The sequence below is a fragment of the Carcharodon carcharias genome, chromosome 19 (genome assembly GCF_017639515.1).
Source record: "Carcharodon carcharias isolate sCarCar2 chromosome 19, sCarCar2.pri, whole genome shotgun sequence".
NCBI lineage: Eukaryota > Metazoa > Chordata > Chondrichthyes > Lamniformes > Lamnidae > Carcharodon > Carcharodon carcharias.
This window is the reverse complement of record NC_054485.1, coordinates 4,899,271-4,920,275: the sequence shown is the minus strand read 5'-3', so window position 1 is coordinate 4,920,275 and position 21,005 is coordinate 4,899,271. Positions and strand designations below refer to the sequence as shown.

At 41.2% G+C, this 21,005-nt stretch overlaps 1 protein-coding gene across 1 annotated transcript in view; it reads right to left on the bottom strand.

Annotated features, from left to right (window-relative positions):
* Positions 1–3,409, bottom strand: part of ahdc1 (AT hook, DNA binding motif, containing 1) — a 56,479-nt gene extending 53,070 nt beyond the window's left edge. The window contains exon 1 of the mRNA XM_041213201.1: positions 3,083–3,409. Coding sequence (XP_041069135.1) covers positions 3,083–3,409 — 327 coding nt within the window. The remainder of the gene's footprint in view (positions 1–3,082) is intronic.
* Between the last annotated feature and the right edge of the window lie 17,596 nt (positions 3,410–21,005).

Sequence of the window (21,005 nt, the reverse complement as noted above, 5' to 3'; positions counted from 1 at the left end):
CCAAGATGCACTGCCAGCTTCTTGTTTCGCCTCCTCAGATTATTATCCATCCTTCCCAGCAGGAGCTGAGTTCTGTGTTCAGAAGTGCATCATCTAATTTCTAGCAGCAGATGCCTTCAACTACCACAGATCCAGTGGAAGAGGCAAAAACAGGAAGAGGAAACAGAGTTGAGAGGGGAAAAAGCATTCTAGGAAACAACAATGGACTGAAAGGATGGAACAGTGAGGTTTCTGGTCTTGCAGGGCAATTATTGTTGCTCCGTCTGACTCATGCACCCATGTGCCAGGAAGAACTCTGTGTTGGAGAAGGGCACATAGTGCTTCATGCAAAGGAACGTAAAAGATGGGCATGGCAACCTCGCACACAGAGGCCACTGAATCCAGTTGACATGAGCAGTCAGAGACCGGAGGGAGGGTAGTAGGTCAAGAGGAAGAGGCTGACGCCCACACGCCAGGAAGGAGAAGAGGCAGCACAAGCAGGTACTGCTCTGTGGGAAGGGTATACATATCTAGGGCATCCTACCTCAATACAACAGAAAACCAGTGCCAAAGGTGAATGAGGCTAAGCCATGAGGTGGTGACAGGCATGTCCAACAGCAACTCAAGCCACAATCCATTGATCCCCGTGCCCTGCCAGTGGTTGTGAAGGGAACCATCACTCTCAACTTCTATGGCTCAGGATCTTTCCAGGGATCATCAGATCATCTGTTTGGTATACCCCAGTCAGAACCACACAGCTGTATTAAGCCTGTAATTAATGCCCTGTTTGCTCTTGTGAGGAATCACATTAATTTCCCTATAGATTTGGCATTTTAAGTGCAGAGACCCATGGTTTTTACCCAATTAGCAGGTTTGCCTCAGGTGCAGTGTGTTATTGATTGCATCCATGTTGCTATAATGGTCCCAACTCAAAAATGCCTTTGTCAACTAAAAGTCCCTCCACACAATCAATGTACAGGTGCTTTGAGACCACCACAAGGTCTTCCTTCATGTGTTTGCAAGGTTTCCTGGCAGCTACCTTAACTAGTTCATACTAAGGAATTCCCAACTCCTTCAGCTATTTCAGCCAGCAACACACATCCGTAGTTGACTTCTAGGGTATAAGGACTACCCCTTAAGAACTTGGCCAATGCTTCCTTTTAGGAGCCCACAAACAGGGGCAGAGCACAACCACAACAGTAGCCATGATGTCACTGGGAGTACCATCGAACAGGCCATTGGCATTTTAAAGGTGTGCTTCAGGTGTCTTGATCGCTCAGGTGGAGCTCTGGAATATGCCCCAGCAAAGGTATTAAGAATGGTGGCGTAGTGCTGCATGCTGCACCACACTGCACAGCAGAGGGGCATACAAATCAATGATGATGTCATCTTGGCAGAGTTCCAACCTCTAAGGAGGAGGAGGTGAAGGAGGAGGAGAAGGAGGGAGCCCTTGTCCATTCAGAAGGTTCCAAAATGGACGAGGATGAGGAGGCCGCCGATAGTAGAATAGCTGTGAGGTGTGGCCATGTAGTCAGGGCTGATTCTGTGCTGGTCGGGATCATTGCCAGGCAAGTCCTTGTGCAAAACAGATCCGCGTAAGGTCCCCCAATTTAACTACTGCCATCCTCCAGTCTCTGGTGACATACTTCCACCTAAAGAACCTTGTGCATTGACTCCACAATTACTCAAGGGACCACCCAACCCCACAAGAGAGAGAATAAACATTAATGAGTTGGATTCAGTCAATTTCATACGGCTGAAACCCTCCTCATCATAACCACGGGCCTCATCATATTTCAAACACAGTGTGATAAATCATTCACAACCTGGCCCCCTCACATGAACACCAATGGCTGTAAATGAGGGGCCCATGTCGCCAAATTGCCAATAATCAAACCATGCCCACAATGGTGAGAGTGACACGATGTCAGAATTCAAACCCTATACACGCTGATAGGATTGTGTATTGTAGATACACGTGGATAAGGCATCTCGTTCATGAGCGCAGAATGGTACTACAACAGCTCTTTAAAAGAACTTGTGCAGCATTCATTACAGCCAATGGTCTAGTTTCTAACGTGCAACATTTCTGGCTTCCGTATACTCTGTTTACCACACAAAGCATGTCCTGTGACATCTGGAAAGCAAACACAGCCTAAGTAGTGGCACAGCAGATGACCAATATCACTTGCATGATACACAATTTCTCAAGCTGCAATACCAACACCTACGCCGATATAACACTGCAGTGTGGATGAATGCCTTACACCCAGCACTCATGTTTGAGATGCACCTGCTGCCCAGCATCTGTTCATGGAGTCAAATCATTGAGCTTCCCTTAAAGTCCTTGGATGGACAATGAAAGATACAAGGACCATCCCAGTGCTTGAATCTTTGAACTCTGGAATTTTGTGTGACGTAGCAGAGAAGGAAGCAGCCCTCCTAAGCATCATAAATTAACCTTGATCCTGTTGACGGCACATCGAGATGCACCTCAGCGTGCCGCCCTCATTATTATTGGTAAGAATCTGAGTTGGCCGAGTGTGGGCTAGTCAGATATGATGCTGCCTCCTCGACATCTCTTCCTCCTCTTGATGCCCCGAGGGATGATCTGGCCCTAAGAGAGTGAGGGATCAGGGTTGGGACTGGTGTGAGACTCAAAAGGAATTAATTATATATAGCCCCATCCTCATTGTGAATCCACTCTCAGATGCACACCATTGTCTTAACCATGCCAGTGTCCCACTGTGCTCAGTTGAAATGATGTCATGTCCTCCACCATTACCACCATGTGCCAAGCTTCTTTCAACACAGCCTTTAGCACTTGCTAATGTGATTCACCATCACCAACAGACAACTGCTCAGGCACCCTGGCAATCTCCATGGCCATCTGTTCCATAGGTCGATTGCATCTCAGCCAGGCTGGCCCACCCTCCAAGTCCAGGCCACCTCCATGGCATTCTTCACCCTTTGCGACTGCAATGGCAACATGATTTTATGTTAGCTTGATATATAGCACACAAAGGGATATTGTTCTTCACTGTGAATCTGTGTTTGTGAATTGCTGTGTTCTGTGAGCACCTACATGAGCTGCTTAACATACCTCTGCTTTGGCATTGAGAATTCTATGTTCCATGTCTTGCACCTTAGCTGCAGCATGCAGATGTGACCTTTCCCCTGGAGTTCTGCGTGGATGAGCCAAGTTGCTCACCTCGCTGGAGCGCAGATCATTCAACCTTTTCCTGCACTGAATCCATGAGCACTGATGGTCTCCTGCTGTGCTCACCACAGCCACAATTTGAATCCAGGCCTTCTTGGTTGTAAAGGCATTGTGGTGTCCAGCAGGGTTGATGACTGGTCTCCTCTTCTGGGCATTTTCCACCAAGACTTGAAGGTCCTGGTCAGAAAATCGTGGGGCAGCTGGACCCATCCATTCCCCCGTGCCTCCTGTGTGTGACATTCTATGAATAAAATTGGAAGATGAAAAGGGTTGTGAGCCATTCTGATTACAATGCCCTCATTCACTTATATGTGCTTACATGCATTAACCATTTTCATCATATCATTAATGATTACTAATAAGGTTTGGTGGAGAAAACAGCTCTGCATAAATGCTTGGCGCCACGTACATAGCGGCTGTGACTTCAAGGTAGCATTGCCGTGCTCCGAGTCCCTTGACAGCCCTACTGGTTTCCTCCTCCTCAATCGCACGGTTATGCTATGACAGTGTGCATCTGTGAAGGACCTAGTCAAGGGTCAACAGTGTGGCACATGCTGATCGATGGGTGGCAAGAGGATAGGTGGATGGGATAATAAGCATGGAAATATTCATCATTCATCCACCCGCTGAGTCTTGGCAGCTAACTGCATGACTGCATAGTATCTATACTGGTGGCAAGACAATGCCATTTTCTCCATGGAGGTGGCTTGTGAAACCACTCCATGCTTTCAGTGGTTCAGTAGAGTACACTTTGATTAGGCAGCAGCAATGACAATTCTCCCATAGGGAAAGCATATGATGGGCCACCTGTTCCGGGATCAGCTAACAGTTGGACAACATTTACAGCTTTAACACTCACCTGACAAGGCCATGACAACTCCTCCGAGGCACAGGGACTTCACCTTGGACGGTCAACCTCTTGCTTATCTGTGCCCGAGTCGTCCAACCTTTGCCAGCCCCTCTCCGAAAATCAGGAACTCGAGCAGAGATTTTCAGAAGCTGGGCTTGCAGAAATTCTCCTGTACCCTGTGCAACTGACACAGGAGCAAAGATTTGAGCTAACGCGTTTCTAATTAATAAGAGGTGCCTCATGGAACTGGGACTGGCCTCAACCAACAATAGAGCTCAACTTGTGCTTGGATGTGGCAGCATTTCGATGGAGAATATAACCCACCAAACTATAGGACTCTTTCATATAAAACCTGTGCATCAAAACCATAAACTCAAACTCAAAAACTCAGCACCACACGTTAAATAGCAACGTGCAAAGTTCTTTCTTTAAAAAACATAGTGGTTTGGGTAAAAACCGTAAAGTATTGTGCCATCACAGGGCAACATCACTATTGTTTCTTCAGCCCCCAGACGTATGTTCAAATCCACGAGCTGTCAATTCGGCCGATATTCAATCCGAGAGCTCACTCACAGTGAGGAAATATCACTGGAAAACCGTGGGAGCCAAGGGATTGCACGTTAAAAAGACATTCACGGATGGTGTCCGGAAAACCCCTCGTTCTGTTTGTGACATTATTTCAATGGATTGAGATATAGAGCTTGCATTCAAAACGTCTGAGCTGATGTAAAAATGAATTACTAAGGGGGTTCATTAATAAAACTTTTGAAGAGACCTTCTCCTCAACGTTTTCTGAAGGTGATGACTAATGCTGTGGTGCAAAACATGTGCAAATGCATTAGCTCATTCAAGTGCCCATTCTTCACATGTCAGCCTTGCTGAAGCATGTCAGCAGAATATTTGGCAGCAGGGCGCATCACAGCTGAGCCTAGTCCTGCCCATTTCACTCCACACAAAAAAAAACACCAGAAAGCTTGGGTGATCTCATTCAAGGTTTCCTGAAAAGTTATAGGAACCTACCCACGGTAGTACCCGAAGTAACTCCAGTGACCAGGTAACAACATCAGAATCTTATCTGTTCTGACTGGTTGGGTGCCACACTGAACATATCGTTACTCCTCAAGCTAACTGTGCTTTTCTTTTTATTTGATTGCAAACACTTAATTTAGGATTGGTAGCAATTTTAAAAAGCAGCACCATTAGCACGTCTGTAAACAGTCACAGTTACTATCAGTCATAAGTATGTGTTCCTGTAAACATTTGACCACAACCATGGCAATTTACAGTCGCTTAAGCACAGTATTAGCTATAATTTTCACCAATTCCAATGGAGGGTTTGGTAACAGAGACTGGCAAAGGCTCTTAAAATTGAAATATTATCCTTCTCATTCATCCTTTTTATTCCTACTTTTTCTTGGGGGGGGTGAATGATTATTAATATTTAATAAAAAATAACTACCCTTAAACTAATCTGAAATATAATTATAGCAAGCTGAGCAGCTTAGTCTTTTTGCACATCATGACATTATTTTAATTCTAATCTTTCTATTATACTGTGGACAAACTACATGCAGCACAATGTTTAAGTGACATCTGTATCCTATTATAACTTCAGCTTTAGCAGACTGAACCAGACCCCCCTTTTTTTTCCTATTCCACACTGCCTACAATAAAATACAGTCAAACATGAATAAATAATTCAGCTCACAGCTCATGCTTGCTCTGCCATATGTGCTGTCTGCCTACAGTCGTTTGCTGCAAAAATGTTGTAATGCATACCAAAAACTGCACACGCTTTCCTTTTTTTGCTCTGGGCACAGTGGAGATTCACAGCTGTGTGATCAGTTTCTGCAGTCTTCACAAATTCCCCCCCCCACCACCTTCAAGAAAAGGGTAATTTCAGCAAAGATGCACTGTCGCCTCCTCCACCCCATCCTCTCCCCCCATTCCTTCTTTTACTGACCTAACAGTAATGACACACACGGATGCATTCATCTGTGACAATGAGTTATGATGCATTAATCTCTATACACAGGCTTCCTTCTACACGAGCTGTTCTCTTTGGCATGCTGAGTCGAAGATGAGCAGGATGACCCTTTCCCTGCTACTTCAAAGAACTTACAAAATACATTGAGTTTAAATAAAGAACAAAAAAAAAGTTAAAAAAATTCCAGGACAACGAGGCTTCAACTGAGAGACAGATATACTAGTAAGATGCATTATACCTGGAGTTAACTCTTAAAAGGTGTAATTGGCTCAGAGTTTAGGCACTATAGCAGGTTTAGGTAGCTGACTGCTGCAGCAAATAATTGTCATGACAACTCATTAACAAATAAGACTGCACAGGAAGAATATTTTTTAAAAAATACGATTTAAATCAAAAATGAAATTTCAATAATAACTTAAAAACCTCACAAACACCACTTAAAAAATGATTTTGAATTTCCACAGCCGAACGTCGGTTCAATTACAATGTTGAATAGAGTATTTGGTAAAATTGTAAGCTTTCGTTTAATTGGAGAAACATTGTTATGACTTAGTGAGACTGGAAGTGCAAGCTTCCCTTATTGCTTCGTTGTCAAATGAAGGCCATCAGAATTGGTATTGCAACAATTAGCTCCTTTCTCTACCCATGTCTGCCAAACACAGCAGAGGTCAAATGCTCCAACAATGTATCTTGATCTCAATTCAGAAGAGCAAATGCCTACTGTACTAGCGTAATTGCTGCACTTCACACACTGGCCATCGCTCAGATTGAGACTGCAAATTAGAGTCATAGAGTCATCGAGGTCTACAGCACAGAAAAAGGCCCCTCGGCCCATTGAGTCTGCACTGGTCAAACAAGTACCTAACTATTCTAATCCCATTTTCCAGCACTAGGCCCATAGCCTTGTGTACCATGGCATCGCAAGTGCACATCCAAATACTTCTTAAATGTTATGAGGGTTTCTGCTTCTACCACCCTTTCAGGCAGTGAGTTCCAGATTCCCACCACCCTCTGGGTGAAAAAATTTTTCCTCACATCCCCTCTAAACCTCCTGCCCCCTACCTTAAATCTACGCCGCCTGGATATTGATCCCTCCACCAAGGAGGGATTATGCCCCTCATAATTTTATACACCTCAATCATGTCCCCCCTCAATCTCCTCTGCTCCAGGGAAAATAACCCCAGTCTATCCAATCTCTCCTCATAACTAAAACTCTCCAGCCCAGGCAACATCCTGGTAAATCTCTGCACTCTCTCTAGTGCAATCACATCCTTCCTATAATGTGGATTCCAGAACTGCACGCAATACTCTAGCAGTGGCCTAACCAGCGTTTTATACAGTTCCAGCATAACCTCCCTGCTCTTATATTCTATGCCTCAGCTAATAAAGGCAAGTATCCCATATGCCTTCTTAACCACGTTATCTACCTGTCCCGCTATCTTAAGGGACCAGTGGACATGTACACCAAGGTCCCTCTGATGCTCGGTACTTCCCAGGGTCCTACCATCGATCGTGTATCCCCGTGCCTTGTTTGTCCTAACTGAAAGCTCAAATTCCACGTCTGCCATGGTGGGATTCGAACCCGGGTCCTCTTGGGTCTCTGGATTACTAGTCCAGTGACAATACCATTACACCATTGCTTCCCCCTATTCTACGCAAAGAACAGTTACTCGCTGCATTCAGGGCCACAATTTGAGAAATCCTGTGCTGTGAACTCATGCGCTCTAAAAAATGACCTGTGACCATCAAACCCATCTCGAGGAGCATCTTGATTGTACTAGGAGGCGGCAAAATCCAGGTTGCACTGTAGAACTAACACTGCTTCAATCCACCTTGGTACTCCGTCCTCATGACAGGCTATCTGTATCAGAATATGGTTATGATTTAAACCATGTGTCTACAAATAGTAATAATAAACTTTAAAGCTTGTTTTATTCACAGATGAGGAAACCCAAGCTGATCAAAGCACAGGGTGTTCTGCCTCTATTCCAATATCAAACACATTGTAACATTCATTTTCACAGTAAAATATTAGTGTTTCGAAGCATACATAAAGAATGAGAATTGAAGTGGAAAACACATAAAAATCCTACTTCACAAGCTAAATTGCATTTTAATTATACTTTTGATTTTAGAAATCTTAATAAGGCAATATTGAAAGTGCTTCTAGCCTATAAGGCCAGATTCTTCACTAGATAAAATATTCCTTTAATCCACCACCAAATTCATACAAAATGCAGCTGAAAATTCTTTGTTTACACTCAAAGTGATGACAAACTATGTCAAAGGGTGAGTTCTCAATTTGTGGCAGTAAAAATGATGCAGTCTCCTCGGCCTGTTAAAGTTGAGAATAATGTTCCTTAAATGCAACCTTCAGAAGGGGAGGAAGGTCTGCTCTCATCTCCAGAGAACACCATGCAGAGGAACCTTGCACTATTTTTTGGGACTCTTTTTAAACAAGGGCCACAGCATTGGAGTTAATTCAGGGACCAGTAGAAAAAACACTTAGTTAGGAATAACATAAGAAAGCATGCATACATCAAGGGGTATAATCATGGTGTTACAAGGCTCCCTAGTATGGCAAATGCCCAATATTCCAGAGAGCACATTATTGTCATTCAATCCAATACTGAATGTTAAGTGCTTTTAAAAAAAGTCCTAAGTGTAAGCAATTAAACAGATCTTAAAATTATATTGATTGTTAGCCATGGCAAAAATGGACAGAATGGTGTAAAGCGGGTTTATTGCAATTTTAATATTAATGTAAAGGTTGAAAATGCCAGAGGTCTTAAACATTCTAATGTTTCATCTTGATAGACCAGTGTTGATAGTCCTCTTACAATGTGCTAAATGATAATGTGTTTATCCACATATCAGACTAGGGAAATTAAGGGTATAAGACATTAAAATTTGCACAAATACACATATATATATATATATATATATATATATAGTATCACCCGAAAATATGAACTGGGGGGTAGTTGTGTACATTAAGTACTAAAAATGCTTACCATGCTGACTATCATCAATCCAACACTATTTTTCCTATTTGGCATAATCACAACGATTTTCTCAAAGAAACAATTCTCATTTTTAAGAGGGGTTCAACTCCTAGGGCCTGATTTTCGCTCCTCAAGTAAGTAGCTTGAGTCAGGAAATTTCCCGGCTTGGAGCATCTGCCTCAGTAAAAAGTCCTCTGAATGGCACAATTTTCTTTCCAGAGGGGGAGGGCATTAATTTGGGCCCGCCACCCCCAGACGCAGACCACAGGCAGCCAAAACGGGCTGTCAAGTACTGAGGCCGGCTGTTTAAAAGACCAATCCTGGTTCTCAGGGATGTCATCTCAGGTGTTTTGTTAAACATTAGGCCCTGTCTAGCCTTCACCCCTCACACCCCCACCCACTCCCCATGCCCATACATGCCAACATGTCAACCTATGCCTACTACCCATTTCCATGGCCCCTTTTAGCCCCTATGCTAATTTAGTACCAAGTTGTGCCAACCTATGTCCCCACACCAAACACCCTTTGCTCTTACACCCTCTGTTCCAACTCACCCATCCACCACACCTCAGCAGCCATGCCGAGATGAAATAAAGTGAAGTTCTGGATATCTATTACAGACTATACTATATTAAAATAGTCCTACTCATGAAAGCCCATTCAGTACATTTAAATCCTCTCAAGAACTTAATCTCTTATAAAAACAAACATTTGTATTTATAGTCCCACATCAAAGACAGCTAATCCCTTAATCACATCTTTGAACTGTCAATCAAACAGCGAACTTACAACTCCCACATTATGATGATAGGTTGTAGAAAGCAGCCAACCATTAATAATGCTATAATGTTAGCATTTAAGGTTGTGTCAACAAACAGCTATTGAAACTGCTAGAACAGATTTTTTTCAAGTCTCACAGCCACAGGCAGGCAGTTTTAAAAAGATTTTTCAAAGGGCTGCCATTTAAATAATTTGACAGTTCCATGGACCTTATTCACCCTTCAAGAGTATTTACAACCTCTCTACATAATCATAATGTCCACATTCTGGGATAAAGCTCTTGCTCCAGCGAAAATGATTCTGTTTGAACTCATACTGTATGAGCTCATACAGCCCTGCTGAGTTCAAGTTCCCGCGCATGGGAGTCACATACTATCCCCACACCTCCCACCCTGGCGAAAATAGGATCTGTCAGAAGGCAGGGTAGGATTTCTGGATCTGGGTCCCACCCATCATTTTTAAAGGTCCCTCGAGTCTCCATGGCTCCACAAAAATCTGGCCCCTATTCCCTACTGTTAAACAAGAGAACTGGGAGGCCATGCAAGAGTTTGTAGGCGGCTATACTCTCAATCAAATTAAATCATCAAACGAGCGTGTATGATTCTTTCTCTAAATTGACTTTAAAATGCACACATTAGTAATGCAGTTAACTCATTTTGGCTAAACATATGATTTTAAAAACTCATCTGATTACAAGCGATAAAATGCCTCACTTGCAAAAGAGTGGAAAACACTCATTAATATATAAGTAAGCAAGGGATCCCTGTAAACCATTGATTTTCAAATTGGATCCTTGATTCTAGAGAGTCTATGAGGGAATCTTTAAACCTTTGTCCGTCCATCTTTGGATTTCTATATTTCCATGCAGTTATTGCCTAATTAGTTATGTAGCTGCACACTAATAAAAATGTTTTCCGCTATGATCATACAGTGTTTCCTATGGATACATGTCTATTTCTGTCAAAAGTTCAGGCAGGGTGGCCCAAGTGTGTCAATATTTGCAAGGAGTTCCCAAGCAGTAACAGTTGTAAATGACTGCTGTAAATCACAGGAACACAACAGATAGCTTTCACAGGTTTAAAAATAAATATTAGTAAATATATAATGTATCAAAAAATTAGGATGTTCTTGCTGTGAAATAAGTTCACAAAATTAATCTAAAACATGCGAATAATGTGGTACAAAATACACTGGATGAAACATTTCAGACTCCAGTATAAGAAGTTCATGCGGCATACAACAGGTTAAAACATGAACTAGATTTTAAACAAAACAATTCTTCCATGTCTCTGTATCCATTTAACTTTGTGTGACCATGAAGAGCAGAGAATCATGTCACTTTATTCATCATGAAATGCACAATAGATTTGTTTGTTTTCTCAGTATAATTTGTGTAATATACTTGTCCAGCCCAGAGACAGAAGGCCCTGATGAAAAACATACTTTGAACAGACTTTCACTGATCACAGATGTTAAGGATTATTTTTTATAAATGAAGAGTTGTTGAATACCCAGCTTTTAATACTGAAGAAAACTAATGTTAAATGATAACTTGTAATAAGACCTAAGCTATTTTATTTCTCTGTATTAATTGCAATGTACTGCAAACTAAATGTAATTTTTTGTGATAAATGTTAACACAATAATCGCCTCACATGTACTTAGTTTGTTACTGACTGGAAGAAACTCACTCAAAAAAACTAACTCAGCAGTCGGTGCTGGGATCTTGCTCCAGTCGATACATTTCCACATTACCGGCTCCTTCCAGAGAAGTGACTTCACACCACAGTTTCGTTGTCCAATAAAGCACCTCCCAATATTTCACTACACTTGTAAATCCAAAGTGTGTGTGTTGCAACAGCCACAAAGATGTGATCCAACCAGATCGGCAACTGCAGAGTTTAAACTGAAGAGAAGTCTTCTAAAAAGACGCACATTGTTAAAAGCTGATGGTGCTGTGGATAAAACGTCTGCAGCAGCGTGAACTTGCCCCAGCAGCCAAGAGGTTTGGGAGCATGCTGTTCCAGGAACACAGCCTACTCAAAAACTCCCTAATGTTGTGACCCATTATCATTGAAAACATGTGTTGCATGGGGCTCTTTAGCCATTTCAAGAAAAGTCAGAGAAAAATGCATAAAGCAATTTATCGGACATCAAGCCACAGAATTGTAGCACAATGAAGAGTTTAACAACTCTTATTGTTTCAATTTGTAGACCTTTTTTTTAAATGCGAGTGACGGCTACATAACTGTTACAATCAAATTTCTGTAGAAAACAATTCTTATAAATCAGGAGGCCCATTAAAGATAAAACTGTGAATCCAATATTGGAATAATATATAGGCTTTCAAAAGCAACAAGAACAAACTTGAACATTTAAGAGTAATAACCAAAATTAGAATCGAAGACACATCTTACACCTAACGGCAATCACCGAGCATTCCAGACACCAAGTCACAGCATTCACAGGAACAGAAGAAATAGGGGTGGGAGTAGGCCATTCCGCCTCTCAAGCCTGCTCCACTCACTATTCAATTAAATCATCGCTGATCTCATCGCACTATCAATTCCACTTTCCAGCCTGCCTCCATAACCCCTCGACTCTAATGTAGATCAAAATCTATGTCAGCCTTGAATATGTTAAATGACCCAGACTCCAATGCTCTCTGGAGTTGAGAATTCTAAAGATTAACAGCCCCCTGGGAAGAAATTCCTTCCTCCTGGTCTCCGTCTTAAATGGGAGACCCCTTATTCTGAATGTGTGCCCCTAGTTCTAGGTTTTTCTATGCTTAAAGCAATAAAAAAAGGAAACTCCTAAAAAAGCCATTAATATTAAATGTGCTATTGAAATGAAATAATTGAATATATTTATTGTTTATGGAGACCTAAATGGAGTTTATTATGAGATCATCTTCACTTATGCAGCAGTCTACCAGGTAGCTATTTGGAATGTTAGTATATGTTGTTGTAAAAATGGAGTCCAGGGATGCTGTATACAACTATGGAATCGTTAGTTAGATGACACTTAGAACACTGCGCTCATATGTTGCCACTGCAGCCAAAGGAATTTCAGCTTGTTGGAATGAGGGGTGCTCTTGTGTATGAGGCAGAGGGTAATGGTTCATACCAGATCTCAGGTCATACACTCCTGTGCAGCATGGAGGAAATGTTTCACTGAGAGCGGCTATGTTCTCCAAATGCAACATTGCATTGAATTCCTGTCTGTTGTGGCACTCCAGGTGGACGTTAAATATCACTATTCAAAGACCTCTCCGGGTGACATGGTCAACTTCCCTTCCTCAAGAAATACAACCAAACTGATTAACTGGTTAGCTACTTCGTTAATGTTACTAGGATCAAGGGCAATGCAAAAATGATTGCCATAACTCTATTCAAGAATAGGGTTAATGTAATGTGAAGTTACTCATTGTGGCAAGATCTATGTGAATTTTGTGATAAGTTAAATAAATATATTATTTGCCACTTCACTGGTAATCTGCTTAGATAATGAGTTCAAACTGCAGAATAAAGGTTATTTGCTTCAACAAAAGTGAAAATTTAACATTAGGCATAATAATTGGTGGAACAGATAAAATGGAAGCTTGTACTTCCATAAAATTAATCAGCACTGTAGAATAAAAGGAGTAGGTTTTCAAAATAAATGGCCATTAACTAAATGAAAGTTGAGAAGAATATTGAACTTGCAAGGGGTTACTAACTTGTACAGAAACCACAGGATCTATAGTGTTACAAAAGAGAAATCAATAGATTTTTTATAATGCTTGGCACTTAGTACAGAATGTATCGGAACAGATAACCTGGGAAAAACTGGCCCCGTCGAGTTCAGATAAAACACTGCAGCATTGGAGAAATTTCACTGACTGTAATTGCTCCCAGTTTTATGGTGTAGTGAATACTCCTGCTGCATCAGCAGCTTAAATACAAAATAATGATTGCGGATCAGATTCGATATTATGTGGCAGTTAATTTATTCAACTGCGTTTTTTTTAGAAAACACTGTCATTTACACATCTGGATCATCAAATCATGTGATTTGTCTTCCCAGCTTGTATTCCGTGTTTGTCATGGAATGGTGCTGCAATTTCAAGTTAAGCATTTATGTCAGCACCCTGTGCATTTTTATTTACCCAAGTGCATCACTGTTGAAAGGGAAAATTCTGAACTGCGCTGGCATTTAAGAACTTCACTCAAAGCCATTTTCAAGTCTTGACTGTGGCTGTTGATCAATCACTGCAAAGGTACGACAGAGACCTTCAGTAAGAAATATCTGCTGCTTTCACGAGCTTGCAGGCAGAGAGCTGTACAGCGCACAGCAGGCAGTGGGGCTACCCCGCTGATATTCAGATGATCTTGTGTAATTGCTGAATACACAATGCATTTTGGGCCCCAATCCTGTGTTCACAATTTCACGCCAACAGGTTTCTGCACAAGCCAGAAACAGATCACCAACAAAAAAAAAGAGAGCTCATAGAATCCTTTGTGAAAAGCTCGAGAAGTTTAGATAACATGTAAATGGATACCATTCAGTGGGCTGTCAGGAGATATTATGAGGTGAGGGCGGCTGCTGCAATCCTTAGTTAAAAAGCTTGATCGTTTTCAAATTCCCATATGCTTTAAAAATGATTTGTCTCACTTCTCTTAACTTCAAAAGATTCCTGACTGAACATATGTATTTATCACATATTTAAACATTTCATAGATATATATTTAGTGTGAAGTACCATCAAATTAAAAAAAACAAAATCTACCATTTTTCCACATTTATCCGCCCCCCTGTACAAACTAGAAGAAATACGTTGTCTAAACCCTGATATTATTGTGATCACTCCACAAAAACCTCCAACCACTGCACTGATATAGTCACTTTGTGGTTGCTTTTTGTGTTACTGTTTAATTTTTTTTTGATGTGTGGATTACTCATAAGAGTTGATCATTTATTTCAGGTTTTTTTGAAGGCAAGAAAACCAATCTTTACAGCACTGTTCATTAATCTTGGGGAGGGCAGGGTTCAAAAGCCAAGCAGTACTGTAGATGTGGCATAGTCTTCCAGGGTGCCTGCCCACTCTATACCATATGCCTTGTTAAAATAAAATCTGAAACTACCAGTTGAATGTTTTTTTTTAAGTTCAAACTGAGCTGATAAAGTAGCCGCTTCTTCAGAGTGTGGTATGACAACTTTGGAGGGATAGTTAAAAAGGAACACTTCTTTAAATAGCTGCCAATCATAATGTTTTCAATATTTACTTCAAAAAATTCTTGCAACCAGAACTAAAATGGCAGATTGTAAATGCATGCAGCAAAAGTATGTGATGGAAAACTTAAAAGTGTTGGAATATTGCAGTATGACATATTAAGAACAAATTGCTTCGTTGCATTTATTTGTTTCTGAAAACTCATTATGTGTTTATGACTATCATAAAACTTTCATTCATATGTATCTGTGTGTGGGGATCAATAATGATGATTCTTGTGTCAAACACAAAACACAGATTCTGGACACTAACTGACCTGAAATAATGTAGGTTTAGCATTGCTCATAAAACAAACTTACAATCTTTGGCAACTTCACACAGCTAATATGGAAAGTGTGTGGATCCAGAAAGGCAAACGGGATTCTGGACATATTTTGCATATTATACACACACAAGTTATATACACACACACACAAAATACACATGGGAAAATTGAATAGGCTGCTGTTGAATCTGGCATCATTTAGGTCACATCTGGAGTGATGTGTGTGGGTTTGAGCAGTTTTCCTAAGAGAATACTGGAGTCACAAAACAATGCAAAGTAAATGCACTCGGATGATTCAGAAGATAAACTTATCACAAGACATTTGTAAAGTTAGTGCTGCATTTGGTGGAATAAAGATGATTGGAGACAGACAAACCTGTTTGGTGGGTTGGCAACCAGTGGATATAGTTTAATAGTCGAAACATAAAAAGAAATGATTTTCACATAAACTGGGAAAAGATTTATGGAACATAAACAGGAGAGTTTTCTGGAGCAATATGATTTAGAACTGACAAGAGAGGAGGCCAGACTAGAGTTCGTGACGAGTGATGAACTAGAATGAGTTAATAATCAGATGATAAGGGAACATCTTACTAACAATGACCATATGATTGAATTTGATATTGTGTTTGAGAGTGAGACAGGAGAGTGTCAAACCAAGGTTTTAAATTTAAGTAAGGCAAACTGCAAAAGGATGAGAAATGATTTGAACACAGTAAACAGGGCTGAGATGTACTACTACTTTCAAATAATGGGAAAAGCTTATAAAACAATGTCTAGTTTCGCTCCATTCAATAGCCTCCTGAGATGCTGAATGGAGGAATGAGTTGCCTCCCACAACAGCTATTTGGGGGCAACTTGATGTGATATGTTCCATGATCTGTTACTCATGATCGCAACTGCGCTTTGGGACATCCCCATCTTTCATTTATGGAGCAAGTGGTTCCATCGTCCAGGTCCAGTGCAGATTTGGTTGAGCGCAATCCACTCTCTTCGAGGGAGGTCAAAGCCCTGGAGCCCTGCTGTTGGTCAGTGATGATGTGTTAACACTCTACGCTGCATGTGACCCATGATTCCATCCATTGGGATAGTGAGTTGATACCAGCTGCATGAATATTAACTGCTTTTTCCCAGAATGGTCAGCATGACTTTCAGCTCTTGGTAGGTTTTTTCACATCTTTGTGAATGGGAAGGCCGAGGCTGCTTATGAATTTTTCCATCCCATGAAGCACGATGGGATCAAGGTGAATGGCAGGTAGGACAATGTAGGACAGCACAGTCAACTGGAGTGGACTTAAGTGACCTAGACACCATTTTCATGGCAATATCTAGCTGTATGTCCACAAGCTTTGTATGGCGACTGCAGGACCATGAGGCAGAGCAGTTCTCAGCAACAGAGTAGACCAGGCCACTATTGTGGTATGACGTAGGGAGATGATGATAGCTTACGCATAGACCTAGATAGCCTACACATAGATGGAGAGCGCCTCTCTGTAGTGCTGAAAATAGCTGATGAGCCTGGAAACTGCAAGTTCCGCCCCCAAACACAGCACTTCCCATTTTCACAGAGGCAGGAATGCAGCAGTTTGCATTTTGTACATGTGCATTTCACAGACACGGCTGGCCATTTAGCTCATCAACTGCCTCCACCCAAGTCGGATTTTGATAACCCAGCAGTGACAAGCCCAAGTGTACAGAGATAACCTGGTAAGAGCAGGTCTGAACTTGGTGCATTCCTCTGGATAGCCAGGGTACCCCTTTAGAGAGGTAAGGAAATCTTTGGATATGGCCCCGAAGAACCCTAGGGGGAGGTCAGTTGCCCTTTGGAATTGATAAAATTAGGCATTAATGTGAGTAAAAGTGCATAACTGTCAAGTTTATTGGAGCTGTCAACAGACCTGTCAAAATCAACTGTCATATATGCAATAAGGACCTCTCAGGAGGACCTGTCATAAGTGCCAATTGTCAAAAATGCCCGTCAAAGACAGATATCAAAATGTCAAGTTGACTTGTCAAAGGGAGCTGTCAAGGCATTTAAAAGTCCTGCCTTTAAATCTTTGAAATAAAATGCCTGCAGTGTTAAAAAATCATTGCTTGCTATTTCACTGTTGATATAGGGCTTCCATTACAGCTACATGACTGATTTTACAAACATCTATTATCACAGTAGGGTGCCTGCCATTTCAGTTTGATTGACAGCTCCAAGTGGTTATAGGCTATTTGAAATGGGAGTATGAATTCCAATGCTTGCTGTTATAAGGAGTTATGTACTTGAATTAAATGTTTGCTGTTATAAGGCTTAATGTAGTTGAAGGAATGTAACTGTTGTAAATGGGTTTTTATAAATTAGAGTGCTTTATTGGTGTACTGAGATATGCAATGAACACTTAGAACTTCCTTTTATAGAACTTTATTTTATCTCATCTCAGCATGGGTCCTGAAGTTGGCCCATAGTGGATAATCAGTGAGTTGGCATGGTAGATGTAAGGGCAAAGGGTGTGCGTGGGAAGACATGGGTTGACTTGAGTTGGCACTAAATTGGCATAAGGGCTATAAAAGGACCAGGTGGGTGAATAGAGGGGCACAGGTCAGCATGGAGTTATGAGGGGTTATGGGGCTAGGTACAGGGCATGAGGTGGCAGGGTTTGGCATGGATGGGGCATAGGGAGTGTGTGGGAGATGAGGACTGAGGGCTGGAGGGGTGTTTCATTTTTCTTTACATTTTGGACAGAGTGCCCGAGTCCCAAGGCAGGCCATCTGCCTTGCCCGTCTTCAGAATCCTGCATCTTCGTCCTCACTACTTCTGGGGTCACCCACTCCCATTCCTAATATAGCCCTCACCCCCAGACCAAAAAATCTGACATCCGGGCAGCCATTTTTAAAAGTTAGTTTAGTGGAGCCAGGGATTCTCTGCCGACCCAACTCATGGATGAGTGTGTTCTAGTTCGAGAACTTGCCAGCTAACGTCATCGAGAAGATGACCAAATGTCCAGCAGTGGCTTCCCGGTCTAAAAAGCAGAAAGCATCAACTAAGCTGATAACTGGTAAACCTACAAATGGTGGGAAATATTCAAGAATTTGGCACAATACCACGCATATACCTGCAAGGTCAAGGCTCCAATTGTGTAGTTAAGCAGCTTTGGTCAACAAATGAGGTACGAGATAGGATCAAGCAACAAGTGGAATACAGTAGCAAATTGGTGAAGTTACTGGACTAGTAATCCAGAAGCTTGGACTAATGATCCCGAGGCATGACTTCAAATCTCACATCAGCTGGGGAGTTTAAGCTCCATTAAATAAATCTGGAATAACATGCCAGTATCAGAAATGGTGCACGAAATAACAGATTGTTGTAAAAACCCACATAGTTCACCAATGTCTTTTTGTGAAGGAAATTTGCCATCCTTTCTTGGTCTGACCTCTATGTGCTTCCAGACCAAAAAGCAATGTGGTTGGCTCTTAATTGCCCTCTGAAATGACCTCACAAACCACTCAACTATACTCAAGAAGGTAGATCACCACTGTCTTTTCAAGGGCAAATAGGAGCAATAAATATTGGCTGTGCCTATTTATAAGGATCAGCAGAAATCTAACAGACTAGGAGAGCTGTAAACAGCAATAATGAAAGTAATAAAAGGTGCAAAAATAGAATAAGCAAAAAACTTGCAAGGGATATAAAAGCTAACCGCAAAATTTTTATAAATACATTAGGAGAGAGTGGGAGGAAGGAGTGTAGGCCCCTTAACGATAGGTGCAGGCAAGACTATAAAAGGTTGTTAAATGAGTATTTAGTATCAGTTTTCACAGTAGAAGAAAATTACAACCTACTAGTGGTCAAGGGAATCTGAAAATAAACCATGGAGATATACTCAATGAAATTAATACAAGTTAAAAATGGTAAAAAAGAAAATAATGTGACTTAAGATTGACAATTCTCCAGACCTAATGGTGTCCATCCTAGAGTATTAAGAGAAATGGGTAAGGAAATTGAAAATATTTTATTCATAACTTTCCAAAGTTTTCTAGATCTTGGTTGGACAGATAAAGGCTTTTGATTGGTAGAATGTGACAAGTTGCACTTCCCAGGGGTCTACACCAGAACCTCAGCTTTTCAACCATATATATTAATGACTTGGATGAACAAACATAAATATTCAGTCTGCAGATTACGCTTAGGGGGTCAAGTAAGTTGCGTAGATGGGAGCAGGAAGTCACAAAGCGTCACGGACAGACTAAATGTGTCTGCACGATGATGGCCAATGGGGAGCTGTGAGGTCATCCACTTAAAATATGAGAAAGACAAATCGGAATATTTTCTTAACAGTGAGATACCAGGAACTGAGGAGGAACAAAAGGATTTAGGTCTGTATACACCAATCACTAAAAACTAGTGCACATGTACAAGAAATAATCAAAAGTGATATTGGAATGTTGGCATTTATCTTGCGAGATTCAGAACATAAAAGTGAAACTATAACATTTAAGTTTTACAGAGCCTTAGTTTGATCCCACCTACAGCACTGCATCAACCCTCAGAAAAGATGTAGAAAAACAAAGTAATGCAGCTGTTGGGAATCTGAAATAAAATCAGAAAATGCTGGAAATACTCTGGCAACCTCTGTGGAGAGAGAAACAGGGTTAACATTTCAGGTCAATGACCCTTGGTTAGACATTCTGATAAATGATCATTGACCCAAAATGTTAACTCTGTTTCTCTCTCCACAGATCCTGCCTGACTTGCTGAGTGTTTCCAAAATTTTCTGTTTTTATCTCAGGAAAAATGTGTTGGTCCTGGGAGGGGTTCCAGCACAGGTTCGTTAAAGGGCTGTAGCCCCTGGAGTTCAAGTTCAATGGGGTTTCAATAGAGGCATTTAAAATGATAAAGAGATTAGACATAGTGGATACAAACAAATTATTCCCTCCTTTGGGTGATTCAGATACAAAGGGGATAATCCTTAAAATGAGAGCTAGGTTATTCAAAAATGAAATGGGAAAGCAATTTTTCACACACAACACCTGGAGCTCTCTCCCTCCAGTGGCAATGGATGCTTGGCCAATTGAAATTTTCAAGACTGAGACCCCTTCATTTTTGCTAGTTAAATGTGTCAAGGGATGTGGAGCAGAGTACGCAAATGGAGTTCAGGTCCCGCTTAAACCTCTGAGCAGATAATCTGAATGACACTTTGCTAAGGGAATGACGAACAGTCAGATGTGTCATCATTCAGATGGGACATCAAACCACAGCACTGTTCAGGTGAATGTTATATATTTTTAAAAAAAAGCCTCTATGGCAATATTTAAAAAAGGTCGAGGATCTCCCTTCTTGGTTCCTGATCAACATTTCTCTGTCAATCAATATCATCAAAATCGTATCAACTGGTCAGTCATATCCTTTGCTGTTTGGGAATTGGATCTCCAGTTTGTTAACTTAACAGCAGCACTGAATTTCAAAACCAAACCACTGGTTGTGAAGTGCTTTAGAATATTCGAAGGATGTGATCAAGCAATTTAAACTGAAAGGTCTTCCTTTGCAGCTGTTGAAACTGAGTCAATCACTGCACTTGAGAGAGTATCAAAAAAATATTCAGCAAATGCATGGAAAGAGTATAGAAGTGGAATTATGGTAGATGGCTTGAATGTGGAGCTA